Source organism: Carassius auratus, chromosome 50 (genome assembly GCF_003368295.1).
Source record: "Carassius auratus strain Wakin chromosome 50, ASM336829v1, whole genome shotgun sequence".
NCBI classification, from domain to species: Eukaryota; Metazoa; Chordata; class Actinopteri; order Cypriniformes; family Cyprinidae; genus Carassius; species Carassius auratus.
Window position 1 is genome coordinate 3,130,840 of NC_039292.1, and position 17,987 is coordinate 3,148,826.

At 36.4% G+C, this 17,987-nt stretch overlaps 2 protein-coding genes across 2 annotated transcripts; one reads left to right on the forward strand and one right to left on the reverse strand.

Annotated features, from left to right (window-relative positions):
• Window positions 1-13: 13 nt before the first annotated feature.
• Window positions 14-4,663, reverse strand: LOC113066656 (synaptic vesicle glycoprotein 2B-like). The gene is made up of 13 exons (XM_026238595.1): window positions 4,492-4,663; window positions 4,012-4,068; window positions 3,739-3,900; window positions 3,242-3,404; window positions 3,026-3,147; window positions 2,375-2,538; window positions 2,118-2,198; window positions 1,906-2,001; window positions 1,720-1,808; window positions 1,426-1,553; window positions 1,162-1,257; window positions 854-1,013; window positions 14-345 (listed from the first exon to the last, which is right to left on the reverse strand). Exons 1-13 carry the CDS (start codon window positions 4,553-4,555, stop codon window positions 162-164), a joined length of 1,566 nt encoding a protein of 521 aa, XP_026094380.1. The 5' UTR covers window positions 4,556-4,663; the 3' UTR covers window positions 14-161.
• A 253-nt stretch (window positions 4,664-4,916) lies between these two features.
• LOC113066654 (sorting nexin-1-like) lies at window positions 4,917-17,828 on the forward strand. Its single transcript, XM_026238592.1, has 15 exons — window positions 4,917-5,123; window positions 6,578-7,142; window positions 8,222-8,355; window positions 8,620-8,686; window positions 10,032-10,075; window positions 10,158-10,299; window positions 10,389-10,467; window positions 13,232-13,307; window positions 13,494-13,607; window positions 13,713-13,806; window positions 14,698-14,903; window positions 15,922-16,065; window positions 16,153-16,233; window positions 17,107-17,178; window positions 17,255-17,828. Exons 1-15 carry the CDS (start codon window positions 5,022-5,024, stop codon window positions 17,303-17,305), a joined length of 1,971 nt encoding a protein of 656 aa, XP_026094377.1. The 5' UTR covers window positions 4,917-5,021; the 3' UTR covers window positions 17,306-17,828.
• Window positions 17,829-17,987: the final 159 nt, after the last annotated feature.

Consider the following 17,987-nt stretch of genomic DNA (forward strand, 5'->3'; position numbering starts at 1 on the left):
ATCAAATACCACCCCCCCAAAAAAATTATATGACTATAATTCAGTATGCAATAATGCTATCATTTTTGTGTTATGTATTTTTTGGTTTACTGTTTGGTCCCAGAATGACAGGATTGCCAGATGATGGCAATCGAGTGTGTGTGTGTGTGTGTGTATGTGTGTCATGTGAGTTCAGTCTGTTTAGTTTGAGGCAGGCGTAGAGCCGCCAGTCCTCCTGCCAGCAGGAGCGCAGACACCATCAGCAGAGGTATGGCACAGTTTGAGTCCACCAGCTGCCCAAACACTACATTTCCCATGATGGCTGCCACACGACCCACTCCAGTGAAAACCCCCAGAGCTGACGAGCTACACAACACAAACTGGAATTAATACAGTCATTCTTTCAATTCTCACAATTCCTCTGCTCACCAAGGCTGCATTTATTTGATGACAAATACAGTAAAATTGTGATATTATTACAATAGAAAATGACATGTTCAATTGTAAATTATTCCTGGGATGCAAAATTTACAGCATCATTACTCAGTTTAAGTGTCACATGATACTATTCATCAAAGAATACTGTAATGGTTTCCAAAATTAAAAGGCAGCAAAAACTAGTTTCAACACTGTTGAGAAGTGTCATTATTAATAATAGCATACTAATAATAATTGAGCATATATATATTCCTAATATTACTGTCTTTACTGTAGTTTACTGTAGAGACTTAGAAAAAAATTCTACTACTGTAGAAACATAGCAAAATAAAATCGTAATTATCCCTTTTGACCAGTAGAGTAAATGATGTCTGTTTTGATTGCATGTGAAATCAGTTCCAATATGACTTCATTACAAATGAATATTGGGCTTTACCGTAGTTGTGTGGGGTAAAGTTCAGTTCCCAACACGTCTAGAGCGTTCCAGGAGATGACCGAGATGCCACTGAACACGCAGGACATGATCAGACTCTGAGCTTTGGTCTTCACCACATAGATGATGAACACGCTCATGCTGGACGCCAACAAACTGACGCCTATCAGAGAAAAATCTGCATCATTATAAAAATATAATGCAAGAATAATTATAGCGCTTTATTAGTTCTTTAATTTATTGTTTAATGTAGTAATTAAATATGTTGAGCTGACATTCAAACACTGGAAGACAAAACCTGTTGTACTAACACAGCAGGATTTTCCCGCCAATTCTGTCCATGAGCAGGATAGTGAAGATGTTTCCCGGCAAGTTTGAAGCAGCTGTTATAAAACCCTCCATGTACACTATAAAAACACATGAACACAAAGCCTTGATAAAAGATACTTGAATATCATGACAACAAAATGCAATGCACTTCCTGACAAATTTCACATTTTTTTTATGCTTTTGCTGATTAGAAAAATATTGAGTAATTGAGTAATCTCATTCAGTCAGCTTTTAGTAAAATTAACCTGCAGTTTTGACTGGATAGCAGCTTTCATTTACTGAGTTTTGGAATCTAGACACGTTGGCGCATGGAGACCCTCCATCCTCGGTTCTCTTAAAAAGCTCCGGAAACCACATCCATAACCCATAATACCTGCACAGAGAGGATTACAACATTGAACACACTTACTCATAATCTGAGTAACTTAACCATTTTAAATGAAGTTAACTAATAATCACACATTTAAATCTTAAAGGTAGCAAAACCAACCGGTCGTGTTCAGCCAATCAGAACAGAGCTTATAATTTATGTTAAGTACCCAAACGAGATGCAGAAAAATATAATCAGCAGAGAGACACTTCTGGAAGCCAAGGGTCCAACAAACAGCTGTTTCATGGGGTCCAGAACCTGTAGAAGAACCAGCAGGGGCCATAAAGAGACTTCATGTTAGCATTAATAGCTTCTAAGAAAGCAGAAAATAATGTATCAAAAAAAAGCACTGAACCTGTCTGAGTTGGTGGGTGAACTGCTGATATCTTGAGCCGCTAGTGGGTCTGTTTTTTACTTCATTATCTCTGGATCTGATCACAAGACCTGGTACCTGTTAAGAGAAACTCTGTTTTATTAACTGACACAACAGTTAGTGTACTTTCCTTTATGAAAAGTGGGAAGGTTTGGCTTAGAATTGAAAGCAAAGATCACTGAGGTGGTACAGACAGGAAATGGTTTTGTGGCCCATCTGTTGTTCAGTTTGAACATCGTCTGGAACACAGACAAAGCCTCTGCCTCACGTCCGGCCTGTGGAAGAGAAACACATCGTGTAATAGCATGCCACCAAACATGCAGCCTGTAATAGACCTTAATACAGTACATGCCATATGTGCAGCTCTACTGAATTCTAGAACTGTAACTTGTTCAGACACACGACACAAGTTCTAGAATTCACAGCCTGTTAATTGAACTTTTATACACACCTCCATGAGGAACTTGGGGCTCTCTGGCATGAACAGTCTGAAAATCAGTGCTGATGACAGACTGGGGATGGAGCAGAGGACCACAAAAAGACGCCAACTCTGAAAATTCAACCAGCCCCAATGAGCATTCAAAGATGTTCTGGGAATCACCAACCACGCCACACCTGGAAAAAACACCGAATGTGTATTCAAATCAATATTCATGCTTCAATGTTTTGCACTAATGACAATAAATAAGTACAGCCTACTTATTAGCTTATTATTTAGACTATTTTCTTCTAAAAAGTGGAACATGATATATTTGTATCTTTTTTTAATTTTGCCATATGCATTGTTATTTTGTTAATTTAGATGTCTTTTATATTTTTATTTATTAAATGAATACATTTTTGGTTGTTTACTTTTGTCTTATGCATTTTTTTAATGTTTATTTGAATATCTTTTATATTCGTATTCATATGCATTATTGTTTAGATATTCTTTTCTGTTTTTATTAATATTTATATTTGAGCATAGCTCTAGATCTTCAGGTTTTGTACTTTACTGCTCATGTTTCAATATTAAAACTAAATCGGAACATAAAAAATGATACAACCTTTCTAGGCAGTATTTTAGAGACTCCTCTCTCAGCTCAGAGGATGATGGTTTTACCTGCCGCTAAAATATTTCCGGCCATCCAGAAGGTGGCTAGAGCGCTGATCATAGCCCCCCTCCTCAAACGTGGCTGAAACTCTGAAAAATAGGAGAAGATGACAGGAATGGAGCCGCCGACCCTGGGAGAGACACAAGACACAAATGCATTCATCTGATTCCATCTAAACCTTCAGAATGTGTCTGTGGAGGTCAAGACTCATGGCATGTCATTACCCGACTCCACTGAAGAACCGCAGGAGCAAAAAGAGCCAGAACCTCGGGGCCAAGCTGGCCACTGCCCCAAAAACGCCATTCACTGCCAGAGAAATGACCAGAATGCTCCGGCGTCCTCTGCGATCAGCCAGATACCCCCAAACATAACCGCCCACCATCATCCCTGTCAAAGGAAGCAGTCGAGTTGACACGTTACTGAGGAGCATGAAACTCAAATCACATGGCTATGTCAGCAGTTTTAATTTCTGGCTCAGTTATGTTTAAAAAAAAAAAAACTTAAAAAAAAAACATGAGCATGACTCTGCAATTTTCAGACTCGTGAGAAGTCAACAAAAGTTCACCCAAATAGGGAACAAACTGCATTTTTGACCCGACTGACTTTTTTGATAAAAAGTTCGATTTGACCTTTAGTTTTCTCACCATGAATGAATTACTAATACCTAAAATGTAACATGATTAGAAAATCTAATAAAAAAGAAAGCAGCACAGATAATAACCAAGGAATATGCTGGCGGTGAGGAGCCCCATGTGGGCCGAGGTGAGATGGAGGTCACAGCGTGCCGTGGGCAAGAGGAACGAAACACACAGGATCTCCACCGCATCGCTAGCGTTCGCCCAGCCGCAGACCACCAACAGCAGCCAGTGGAAGAGCCCGAACCCTGCAGACACACACAGACATGAGGATGACCGCTGACCGCTGCATCTGGACATAACAAACTACATCTAGGACTAATTATTCTCCATATTAAATACATAAAGGTGATTTTAACCTGCTTTCTCAACAGCCTCCTCATATGAAAGTTTCTTTCTGCTGGATGCCTGGTCATCTAATGGAAACATTACATATCACTAAAATGATCATACATATACAGTACATACATGACGAGGCATTTGTGTGTGTGTATATATATATATATATATATATATATATATATATATATATATATATATATATATATATATATATATATTATTAAACACGAACGAACACACACACACACACACACACACACAGTACTTTGGATCTATATCAAAGTACGACCATCGATGTACCATGGCACTTCAGTACTTTTCTGTGTTCAAATAAACATGTTTTCGTGCTGGATCCAGATTTAATCGTCTATATATCTGATGAAAATACATCAGGTTCTCTTCAACAACACTTGAGTAATACATAAGTAACGTTAAGATCGAGTAAGATAAGTAAGATCGAGTAATATTAAACACATTTGATAGTAAGGCATTTTTACCGTCTTCGTCGATATGAGTGGATGAAAGCAGGGGTTCTGTGTCCTCATGAGCCCGTCGAGGCATAATAATATTTCAGATGAAACTATTTATGAGTATAAACTGCATGATCGCCGGTCAAAACATTCAATTCGATCCTGTACTTCTGTAAACAGAAGCGTTTGTGGGCGTAGTTTGAGTAACGTAACACAAAGTCCCGCCCTCTCACGCGCGCTTCCTGAAATGTAGTGATAGCTTTTTTATCATATTTTTTCCATTTAAAAATATAGAAATCAATAACAACTCCACCCAAGCTGTTATTATTTAAAAAACAATTTGCAGTGTATAAATAATATTTTATATTTTATTACTTTGGGAGTGGTCTTGTGAGCGTGACGCAACCGAGCAAACCCCGCCCCTGTTGACCACTAGGCGTCGCTTTTTCCCACTCTCTCTCTCTCTCTTCCCCCCCGTTTAAGTTCAATGTCACTCTGTCGTTTTTATCTCTCGCTTGTAATAAAGTTTTTCCGTGTGTGTGTGTGTGGAGTTGAAGATGGCGGCTAGGTCGGAGCGCAGTCCTCCGCCTTTCCCGGACTCAGAGGAGCCCGAGCTGCTGGAGGACAGCGACGATGGGGCAGATGCGTTCACGGGCACGGTAAGATACAAAACTAAACGGAGCTGCAAAGCTAATTAGCTGTATACTTCCTACACACAGACCGATCGCTTTCACTTCTCTGACACCTTCAGATCTGCCCGTTCTTATTCTTAAGTTAGCTCTTCAGCTCTGCTGGTTCACACAGAGTTTGCTGCGATCACATATGCGTGATAATTGAATAAAGAAATCTTATTTTCATCGTCACCTCATATCTGGTCCTTCCGCAGGATTAAATAGATCTGAGTTTAGGCCTGCGCGTGACATACTGAAGTTCTTGGAGGACTCTTCTCTTGTAGTTGAGTAACTTTAGAAATACCCCAAGGTATTCAAACAAGTTTTCAAAGAACAAGAACAAGTTTTCAAAAACTGACATGTGTGTGTGAAATAAACGTGCTATGTCTAATATGGGAAGTGTGAAAATTCATGAACTTGTTTATGCAAAACCACCCAACACACTGTAACTTAGTTAAGATATTATATACATATTAAATATGTATATGCATGCATGCATGTATTAGAAGGCAGGTCTCTAATGAATGAGCTGGTGTCCAGCAGTCAGTATTTACTTAGTGTAATTATTCCAGTCTTTTCAGGTCAAAGAACTGATGGTGTGATCATGTGAGTCTCAGACATATAAATTACTTTTATTCCCATGCCAAGCTTTTAACGCCTTGTGAATCACATGAGAAATGTGCAAATATATAGCATATAATTAATGTTTTACCCTAAAATCAAAAATGGAAATATGCAGTTTATTTAACATGATTAAAAAGTAGTTAGTTTTAGAAGCATTGTTAGGGACACTTTTATTTATTCTATCTTTAAATAATGTGACTGTAATGAAAACCACCTTCTTGGAGATCAATTATATTGATATACTTCAAATCACCATTTGTAAAAATGCTGGAATACATAAAACTAAAATGATAAATATTTTACAGCTTAAATACTATATAATTTTGGTTGGAAAATGTGCTTAATTTTATATGCAGAAAATATATTAAAATAGGCTTGCTTGCTTTATTTGATCTTAAATCTCCAAATGTACAAATGCACAATTACATAAAAATAGCAAAATTTAACATACATTTTTTCCAACCAAATTCTCATTATTAATACAGTAATTACATAGTATTTATAACGATATTTACATATTAAATACTATGTAAAGATGTTATAATAATGAGAATTTGGTTGTAAAAATGTAATATAATAAATTTGTAACTAAATTTGGGTGGGACATATGCTTGCTTTTCAACGCAAAATAAAATAAAAATAAATTATTTTATTTATTTATTTAGTGGAGAGCTTTAACCAGGCAGATTATGTGAGATTCTACCCCGAAAATGTTTACTGTATTTAATAAAATTTAATTGCACAGGCCGTTAAACGCAATCTAATCTTGTTTCAGCTCCTAATAAATATGTTTTGTATTATTGCTGTGCTGTTCCTAGTCAATCTCACAGATGGATTCTCCTAAAGACATCTTCAGCGAGCCACCAGAAGACATCTCCAGCGATCCTCTCAGCAACATTAACTCTGATCTCCAGAAGAAAGTAGATGCCACGATCCCTTCTCCTAGCAGCGATGAAGCCGACCTGTTCAGCGAGCCGCTGGACGATGATAGCGAAGTAATGAGTTCACCTGAGGTCCAGAATCCCTTGCCAGATCTCTTGAACGAGCCTGTAAAAGCGCCAAAGTCTGGTGTCCTCGGTGAACCACCTGTGCACAAAAGCTCTTCAGTCAAGAAGGCGGCGAGTGCTGAGATGTTCGGTGACGACGATGACGAGGAGGATCTGTTTAAGGAGCCGCCAAAAGTTTTGACGAAGAAGCCTCAGCCCTCGGGGCCAGCTGTTGATGTTTTCACAGAGGTGAAGGTCAAGCCACAGGTTAAAGACGACCCCACGGATCTGTTCACCGAGGAAGACTTGACTGCACCTGTCCCCAAACCCTCCGCCAGCAGCAGCAGCAGCTCCAGGACCAACGGGGTTCACTCCGAGGAGCAGGATCTCTTCTCAGGTACGACACATTTCACCTGTGACACCAGATCATAACTGTAGGCCCTTCTTAATCCTAATGAACTGCCTACATGGACAGCAGTTTCTGGGCATTTCAGGTGTGAGAGTCGATTTATCACAAGTGCATTCAAACCATCTTCTTAAAGAGCATTTTTTGGCATCATATGTACATAAACTTGCATTTTTGAGAAAGTTCAGTTTGCGTTTCAAAACCTAGCTACCTTCCTATACAAATTTTTGGAGCATTGTACATTCACCTAATCATTTTCTTTCAAAACCTAGTGGACTCTTCCACATGACAGTTCTGGGCATCATACGTGCGCTTGTATATTTTGCATTTGAAAATGTGTGTTTCGAAACCTAGAGCTGCCTTCCCAAACATTTGAACATCACATATCCATTTAACTGTATGATTCATGTTTCCAGACAACTATTGGGCCTTCACAGGAGTATTTGATCCTCGATTCCTGATTTAGTGTCTTGTGAGACACAGTTTGAAGCAGTGCTTTTACTGTTAACTTGTAGTTTATGTTGTTATTGTTGATTAAAATAAATCTGAAATAAAAAGTCATCATTAAACGAAAAACTTAAACTTCTTGTTCTGGTAACTAGCTGGCTTAAGTTTAAACTGAAATAAAAATAAATGAAAACTAAATATTTAAATAAACAGACTAATGAAAATATCAAAAGCAGATATAATTACTAAGTCTGACACTAAACATGAAAACTGAAAATATACAAATAATAGCAGATTCAAAATAATACTAAAAGCTGTCATAGAATATAAATAATACGGAAACAACACCGAATTGACTTGCTTTAGGTTTATTTTTTTCTTTCTCTCTGCTGTTGTCTACTGGAATGCAGGAATGCATGCACATCGAATTTTAGCGATGGATGATGAATTTGCTTTCTCAGCGTTGACTCAGGAAGAGGAAAAGGAATTTCTCCTTGACCTTTGCCCTCTCACCTTGTGCTATGTTGCAGATGGAATGTGTTTGGCTGTCTGTGCGTGTGTTGCAACATCTTTTCAGTTTTACTGAATACATATAACACTCTTTCTCTCATGATTTCACTCAGAAGCTACAGTGGAGTTGTCTCTGGACAGTCCTCGTAATGACCGCAAGAAAGACGCTGTGAAACCGTCAGTATCTGCTCCTGCCGCCCCTGAAGCCAGCAGCTCCAGCAGAGCTCCGTCCAAAACCCTGGAGGAGGTACAACACTCCATAAACCCCAAACAATACAAATGAACAAAAAATACTGAAACCGAATGATGTTTGATTCTTTTAATGATCCACTTCACATGCAAATGACTCTTATGAGCTGATTCTTTTGAATGAATCTTTAAGTCATGCATCATATATTTCTATTCATCTAAAATCTCTGGAGGTCAGATGAGACCTTCATACACACCACACTCCACTCCAGAGCAATTTCTCAGTCAGTTTCCCTCTTCCTTTCATTTTTTCCACATAAAGCTTGAGGAAGAGGAGAGCGAGGACAAGTTTGATCTCAACATTTCTGTCACGAATCCAGAGAAAGTCGGTAAGATCGTCCTCCGCTATGACAGCTGCGCTTAATTTCTAATTAAGTCTCTTTTTTCAGGTTTTTGAGGATTAATACTGGGCACGTAACACAAGTGTAAAAGCACATTCGAACACAGCTGCAGAAAACAGGAAGCTGATTATCTTATGAGGTGAAATTGTTCTAATTAAGGATCTGAATCCGTCTGGAACTTCCTCTTTTTGCCCAGTGTCAGCTATTTTTCATTTCCTGTCCTTCTCTTTTTTAAAGGTTTGGTGTTACTTTAATGTCTAAAATCAGCAGTAAATGTTTTCGGGAAGATGTGTAATGTTTCAGTTTCCTGCTTGACTGTGTATGGGATTGTGGTTTATAGACCGTTACAGAAGGAGTTTTGGTTGTTTGTGATTTCGCAGGTGCTGATTATCAAGTTACAGTATTGCAGAAATACATTTGTTGTGGAGGATCTTGAGAATAACAGTATAGTGTAATTAAGGATATGCCGGTATCAAATTTTCCTGTTGCGAATAATTGCTCACGCTTTTATCACGATAAACGGTATTATCACGGGATTGAAAGTTTAAAAAGTGCTTAAAATATAGTATAATATAATAGGTTAAATAACTTTTTTATAATAACTAAAATAACTGAACATTTAAATAAAATAAAACAATAAAAAATATATATATAAAGTTAAAAGTTTTGCACAGATTAAAGTGCAAAAGAACTATAAAGACCCATAGGTATCACTTTACAATCTCATTAGTTAACCATTAACATTCACAATAGCTACATCTGCTACAGAAGTTATTAATCTTTGTTAAAGAAAATTAAATAAAATACAAGTCATAGTTCATGTTAGCTCATTAAATAATAGAGTTGCAACTTTACATTTTAACAATGTGTTATTAATTATTGGAATACCTAACATTAATGAATTTTCAGAAGAATTTGTCATTGGCAGTTTATGTTAACCAATGAATTAACTAATGTTAAAAATGAAGTCCTGATGTAAAGTGTGAATTAACAAAAAAAATATCTATGGCACGTTGTAGTCCAGATTAAAATAACCTGTTAATTCTTAATACTTAAGTATTTGGCACTGTGATGAACATAGCAAATACACAAATTTGATTGGCTATTTAAAATTATTTAAATATGTTTCAGAAAGTAGTCCAGCTGCTTTATTTAAGGGGTTTCCAGGTTAAGGACATTTTCTGCAGTTTAGCGCCATCTGCTGTCGGAGAGTGAATGTGCATATTCATTACCGTGATATATTGAATTACCGAATAACGGCACAAGTATAAGCGTTATATCTGTTTAGATCCTATAATAAGAGATTATCTCTTTCTCTCTCTTCTTCTCACAGGTGATGGTATGAACGCTTATATGGCCTACAAAGTTTCAACACAGGTGATTTTTGGTCTCTTTACTCGTCCTCTTCACATTAACACATAAAGTAACGCACCGTCTGAATCTCACTGCTCTCTCCCAGACGTCTTTAACCATGTTCCGTAGCAAGACGTTTACCGTTCGCAGACGTTTCAGTGATTTCCTGGGATTGTTCGAAAAGCTCTCGGAGAAACACTCACAGAATGGATACATAGTACCTCCAGCGCCGGAGAAGAGCATCCTGGGTAGGAACTCGCTTCTGCCCGTGCGTCACATCTGGTCTGATTGTGGATTGAAGTGGCTGACTCTGAATAAATGTGTGTGGATTTGCCAGGTATGACAAAAGTCAAAGTCGGGAAGGAGGACCCATCGTCAGCAGAGTTTGTGGAGCGGAGGAGAGCCGCTCTTGAGAGGTCCGTCAACATTGTTTCTTATCTAGGTGCAATTAACTAAAGCAATGAATTACTATTCCTCTCTGACTTTGAGTCTTGACCAACAGTGTGGCATGACTGAACTCATTTGGTTTCTCTTCTTATTACATTCCTCCATTCCCTGCCTCCAATGAAGTCTCATTCGTCTAAAATCCCAAATTTTATTTGCATTTGAATGAGGATTGAAAAGTGACTTAGACTGGATAATATAAAATAAAATAATACAAGACAATATAAAAATACTATTGTAGAGTAATTTATATTAATGTACTGTTTAGAGTTGTTCCGATTCCGATACTAGTATCGGAAATATCTCCGATACCACAACAAATTCTGGCATCGGCATCGGCGAGTACATGAACCCATATACCGATCCGATACCATTTTCTTAAAAAATACCTAGTTATGACCGCAAGCTTTGCCTAACCGCTGCACGGTTCTTCTTCGCTGCTCAAAATGCATTGAAAACACAGGAAGTTGTGCTGTGTTGCCACAAGCAACCCCTGTTTAGAGCAGCGAAGAAGAAATGAAAACGCGTTAGCAGCACTGATCTATATATCACTGGATCACTCATCACATTCTAAACTGCCAAAAGACAGTGAAGCCGCTTCTATATTATAGATTCAGTGGTTAGCAGTATGTCTCTGTAGTACCGGTAGTTACAGACTCTCAAGTATATTCAGTACCGGCAGCTGCGTTCAGTCGCTTCCGTGTAAGTCAAAACGCAGGGCTCCAGACAGTAGCCGAATATATACTAGTGTCTGTGAATATTAAACTGCAAAATACTATTTAAATATTACTCCCGCAAAATCTACATCTCTGTGGGTGACTGGCACAGATGCGCGAGAGCTCGCTGTTTTGTAGTCTCTGCTGTGTGTCATGAGGACACGAACGCATAAACCGTCACTTCATGAGAATTTACCGTTTCATTTGAGAATACTGTCATATCATAAACACAGACACTCAAAGATCTTCATGGCAGCCCATTAAAATAAATGTTTGGTTTACATGAGTAAATTGACAATATATAAAGCTACTGTTGTAGCCTACAGTAATAATAATACGTCTCTATAATAATAATAATTATGCCTAGATGGTTGCTTGTTTTTTACTTGTTTTGTTGTAAAGAGATTATCTGATTAATAGATCTTTTTTTATATTCCTAGACTTATTTGTTGCAGTTTTTTTATACAGTTATATTGTAAAACTTAAATACCTTTTTTAGTTTGCGGTGTTAGATTTTTGGCTGCATTTGAAGTTCTTTTTTGCATAAGAAAATAAATAATACTGTCAAATTCATGTTAGATAATAAAAATACTGTAATAAATACAGTAGTTCACCATGTATTTGTTCATGTTTTATTGAGGGATCTGTCTGAAGCACACCATAAAAAGAATTCTAGCAATTTACACAGGGCTAGTAGTATATACAGCTGTATATACAGATACACACCCAGGTATCGGATCAGTACTCGGTATCGGCCGATACCCTGAGCCCAGGTATCGGAATCGGTATCGGGAAGAGAAAAAGGGTATCGGAACATCTCTAGTACTGTTTATATTTTAATTCATGAGGACAGAAAAAAATACTGGATAATAGAATATTAATATTGATTACTACTTACAGTTTTTTGCGCATTAATCAAGAAAAAATACTAAGACCGAATAATATCACGATAATAGTAATTAATACTAATAAATAATTTCTTACACTTAAATTACTTAAAAATGGCATTAATTAGTAGTGATAGTGATGGTATTAAAAATATTGTAAATATAAAATATAGACAGAAAATGATGTAGATATAATATAATGATAGTTATAATTAATAAACATTTTAATTCGAATGTGTACAAATGTAATATAATGTTAGTGCTAACTAATCTTAACATATTTACATATACATTGTATTATTATAAATATTTAGATTGCTTAATAAATTGTGTATTTTGTCCGTCTCTATTTTATGTATTTGTGTCTGTATTATGTTATATCAAGTCACTTTTTTTATAGTGCTTTATACAATACAATATTAATTACAGTTTATTATATCACATTTTTTTCTATTATCCAATCTAATGTTATTGATTGTTTAGATTGGATAATATAATATAATATGACGTTAGTAGTAATTAATATATATTTTATTTGTAATGAATGTAGAAAAATTACTTTACGCTTGAATAATATAATATTAGTAGTAATTAATATTAATATATATATGACCCAGGAACACAAAACCAGCCATAAGGGTAAATTTTTTCTAAATTTAGATTTATGCATCATCTGAAAGCTGAATAAATAAGGTTTCCAGTGACGTATGGGACAATATTTGGCTGAGATACTATTTGAAAATCTGGAATCTGAGGGGGCAAAAATATATCTATATAATCTAAATTGAGAAAATCATCTTTAAAGTTGTCCAAATAAAGTTCTTAGCAATGCATATTACGAATTAAAAATTAAGTTTTTATATATTTACAGTAGGAAATTTACAAAATATCTTCATGGAACATGATCTTTGCTTAATATCCTAATGATTTTTGGCATAAAAGAAAAATCAATAATTTTGACCCATACTATGTTTTTTTTGGGATATTGATACAAATAAACCCAGAGACTTAAGACTGCTTTTGTGCTCCAGAATCACATTTTTTCTACTGTAATATAAATGTTAGTAGTAATTATAATTGTACATCTGTCACTATATTAAAATGCCAATGTGAGATTGTTTGTGTTGTTGCAGGTATCTTCAGAGGGTTGTGTCTCACCCGTCTCTGCTGCAGGACCCTGATGTGAGAGAGTTTTTGGAGAAAGAGGAGGTAAAACATCTGTTTAGTGACATAAACATGAACATATTCAGCACATCAATCTGCACAATTTAACATTAGCATAAAGCTTTCCTAAGAGCAGTGACTTGCAGATGTTTATCTGTCTGTTCCTCACATGCAGAAACATCAGCTTTGTTGTTTGTAATGACAATTCAATGCTCTGTGCGTGTGTGTTAGTTACCCAGAGCGGTCAGCACACAGACTTTGAGTGGAGCCGGCTTCCTTAAAATGCTGAACAAAGCCACGGATGCTGTGAGTAAGATGACCATCAAGATGAACGAACAGGATGTGGTGAGTGGAAGAGCATGCAGGTCCAACCCACACTGAACTCCTCTTTACTGAGGTCAAGGCTTAAAAACAAGCTAGTATAAAACGGTGTGTTTGTGTCGGTTTCAGTGGTTTGACGAGAAGATCCAGGATGTAGAAAATGAAGAGCAGCATTTGAGGAAACTTCACGTCATGGTGGAGTCACTCGTCAATCACAGAAAAGGTAAGAAGTGCAAACGATCAGTCTCACATTTTCAAATTAGCTGAAATTTGAATTTAAATGCAGATATTTATTCTTAAAAAAAAAAACGCAACCGATTTTATTTGTGTAATGTGACATCTGTTGAGTACGACGGCGTTTTAGTGCCATGTTGAAAAGAGATTACAAGATTAAAGTTGTATTATTTCGACTTTAATCTCATAATATTACAAGAATAAAGTCTAAATGTTTAGAGAATAAAGTCGTAATAGGCCTACTACGAGAATAAAATAGAAATATTACGAGAATAAAGTCGGAATATTACGAGAATAAAGTCGAGATATTTAGTGAATAAAGTCGAGATATTTAGTGAATAAAGTCGGAATATTTAGTGAATAAAGTCGGAATATTTAGTGAATAAAGTCGGAATATTTAGTGAATAAAGTCGGGATATTTCGTGAATACATTTTCACATAGCCTATTTGGAATTTTTCACAAAGAAAAATTTAATTTAATGAATTGTTTCACATAAATACAGCGATCTGATCATGAAAGAGCTTGAAAAACACATTATTGTAAGACATAATTTGTGTTTCGCTATATAACTGATTTTGAAAGCATCAAAAGCACAAATCTTATTACTATTGGGTGGCTGGCGCACTACAAATAACAAATTTAATGGAAGATATTTCAACTTTATTCTTGTAATATTTCAACTTTATTCTCATAATATTTCGACTTTAATCTCATAATTTTAGAAGGAATTTTTTTTTTACGTGGCACTAAAATGCCATCGTAGTTGAATGAATATTCATTGACAAATTAAGATTTTATCCACCTTAAATTGATTGGATGATGAAAGTATGTGATCCTGTCAGCCGACTGCTGGTTTGATGGTATGGTTTGTATTTTCAGAGTTATCTGGGAACACAGCGTTGTTTGCGAAGAGCGTGGCGATGTTGGGCAGCTCGGAGGACAACACGGCTCTGTCGCGAGCTCTGTCTCAGCTGGCCGAGGTGGAAGATCGAATCGAGCAGCTCCAGCAGGAGCAGGCCTCCAACGACTTCTTCACCTTCTCCGAGCTGCTGGCCGATTATATACGTCTGTTGGGAGCTGTCAGGGTACACACACACACACACGTTTGTTTTTGTGAAAAGTGGGTTCATCCCATAGGTGTAATGGTTTTTATACTGTACAAACCGTATATTCTATCGCCCTACACCTAACCCTCACCCTCACCCTCACAGGAAACTTAGTGCATTTTTACTTTCTCAAAAAAACTAATTCTGTATGATTTATAAGCGTTTTGAAAAATGGGGACATGGGTTATGTCCTCATAAGTCACCCTCTCCTTGTAATACCTGTGTCATACCCATGTCATTATACAGAGTTGTGTCCTGATATGTACTGAAACTAGAGCACACACACACACACAGAAGAAACCGCTTCAGATGTCACTCATCCAGTCATAGTTATTGTGTTTATAATTAAGAATGAACGGAATTGTCCATATTTTTTTAATACATGCACACGCGCACACACACACACACAAACGCACACACATATATATATGTATATATGTATTATCAATATATATATAAATAAACACACACACACATATATATATATATATATATATATATGTATGTATATATGTATTATCAATATATAAATAAACACACACACACACACACACATATATACATGTGTTATATAGATATAAATAAACACACACACATATATATATATATATATATATATATATGTGTGTGTGTGTGTGTGTGTGTGTTTATATTGATAATACATTTATTTTTTGTAATATAAATAAAAAATAACATTTTTAGCAATGCAATATTAATTCATTTAAATCTTTACTATTATTACATTTTATTATAATAATAATTTATGTTAGAAACAACTATGTAAATGCATATATGCATATGATTCTAAAATGTTTAGTCTTGTAATAATATATCTAAAATAAATATAATAAAATATGATTTTAGAAATTATTTAAAATAAAGTATTATAAAAAAGCTGTATCTAGTTATTAATCTTGTTCCTGTTGTAATACCATAAGATTTCAATCATGCCAACCATCCACCTCTTAATCTAACTTCTTAATAATGTGTTTGTCAGGGCTGTTTTGATCAGAGGATGAAAGCGTGGCAGCGCTGGCAGGACGCTGAGAACATGCTGCAGAAGAAAAGAGAGGCCGAGGCCAAGCTCCTGTGGGCCAACAAACCTGACAAACTCCAGCAGGCCAAGGATGAGATCGCTGAGGTTACTGCTGCTATACAGATAAACGATAACATCTGTGACCTTAACTACTCCGCTTCATTAGGACTGTCTCTTATTGTCATCCTCCAGTGGGAAGCAAAAGTCACGCAGTACGAGAGAGAGTTTGAGAGAATCTCAGCCACCGTACGGAAAGAAGTCATCCGATTTGATGTGAGAGACGATTACCAAGTTAATTTAAATATCAGCATTAAAGGAGTAGTTCACCCACAAATTATAATAAGATGAAAATGTGCTGAAAATAAGATGTCGATGAGTTTGTTTCTTCATCAGAGCAGATTTGGAGAAATGTAGCATTGCATCACTTGCTCTGCAGTGAATGGGTGCCGTCAGAATGAGAGTCCTAACAGCTGATAAAAACATCACAGTAATCCACACCAGTCCAGTCCATCAGTTAATGTCTTGTGAAGCAACCAGCTTGTTTATAAGACACAAATCTATCATTAGGAGTGTTTTCGACTTCAAACTGTTGCTTCCGGCTAAAATACCACGAGTCCATAATATTGCTTTCTTTATTGAAAAAGTCATCTCATCTGAATCTTGAGAGACATTGACAAAGATCAGCACCATTTAAAAAGTGAAAAACAGTCTTAAACAAATATATAGGTGGATTTTGATGTGAGAGATGACAACAGGAGATGGATTTTTCACTGGAATAAGCAATATTATGGATAATGATAATCATAGTTTAGCTAGTAGCAACAGTTTGAAGTTGAAAACATCTTGATGATGGATTTGTTTTCTTACAAACATGCAGTTTTTAGCTTCATAAGACATTAACTGATGGACTGGACTGGTGTGGATTACTGTGATGTTTTTATCAGCTGTTTGGACTCTCATTCTGGCGGCACCCATTCACTGCAGAGGATAAAGTGATAAAATTTCTCCAAATCTGTTCTCATGAAGAAACAAACTCGCCTACATCTTGGATGGCCTGAGGGTGAGCACATTTTCAGCAAATTAAAACAATAAAACATTCTTCTCTTCAAAAAGACTGACTTTTCAGTATAATTTCTTTGCTAACAGAAAGAGAAAGCTCGAGATTTTAAGAGACAAATCATCAAATATCTGGAGTCCGTGCTGCACTCACAACAACAGGTACAGAAACCTTTTTAATCATTTTATTTGACTGAATCATGTTGAAAACACATTCATATTTCACTCTCTCCTCTAGATGATCAAATACTGGGAGGCGTTTCTGCCCGAGGCGAAAGCGATCGCGTGACGCGGCGTCCGCACGCAAACACAAACTCCCCGCTAACTGAGGCCTTTCTACACTCTTTACCTCTCGCCTATAAACCAAGAGAAACCGTGCTGCAAAGGGAAATCATCTGTCCGGATGCTCGTTACTCTGATTGAATTAGTAACTTGTATATTTTCTGTGTAATCGTCATCTTTATTTTCTTACTTTGTATCTTTATTGTTTTGGATGTGAATGCATGTGGTGGCTGGGTGTTTTCCTCATCTGTATGCAACCACACCTCTGTTATTGGTCAATGGTTTTCACTAGAGGGCGCTCGCCCCTCTATAATACACTCACTCTGTAAGACACTTCCCATCAGGCCACTTGTGGGACCTGTCAAGGAGTCTGTACTAATTGAGGAGGGACAAATAGTGATCTAGTCTGTTTTAGACGTCTGGAGTATTGGTTTATACACCTGTAAACACCATGATGATATTGTATTTTGCAGTAAAAGAGGCTGTAATACAGTTATTAGTGACAATTTAAATAAAAAGACTGAAACTGGCAGGATGCAGTGGAAATGACATTGATCAGCCTGTTAGAAATTCATCAGTGATTTTTTTTTTTTTCCTTTTTAGTTTCTTTTACTGAGTTGTTGCTTTTTATTCAAATGCTCATTTCATGAATCTTCCATAGATTTCGGATCATGTTTAGCATTTAAAAA

Excerpts from the sequence above, each read along its gene's own strand:
- LOC113066656 (XM_026238595.1), bottom strand. The coding sequence starts at position 4,555 with ATGCCTCGACGGGCTCATGAGGACACAGAACCCCTGCTTTCATCCACT. Across the intron at positions 2,199-2,374 it reads GCCCCAAGTTCCTCATGGAG|GCCGGACGTGAGGCAGAGGC; the intron begins GTGTGTATAAAA and ends TCTCTTCCACAG. Across the intron at positions 1,014-1,161 it reads TGGCGGGAAAATCCTGCTGT|GCGTCAGTTTGTTGGCGTCC; the intron begins GTTAGTACAACA and ends TTTCTCTGATAG.
- LOC113066654 (XM_026238592.1), top strand. The coding sequence starts at position 5,022 with ATGGCGGCTAGGTCGGAGCGCAGTCCTCCGCCTTTCCCGGACTCAGAG. Across the intron at positions 8,356-8,619 it reads CGTCCAAAACCCTGGAGGAG|CTTGAGGAAGAGGAGAGCGA; the intron begins GTACAACACTCC and ends TTCCACATAAAG. Across the intron at positions 13,608-13,712 it reads AGATGAACGAACAGGATGTG|TGGTTTGACGAGAAGATCCA; the intron begins GTGAGTGGAAGA and ends TGTCGGTTTCAG.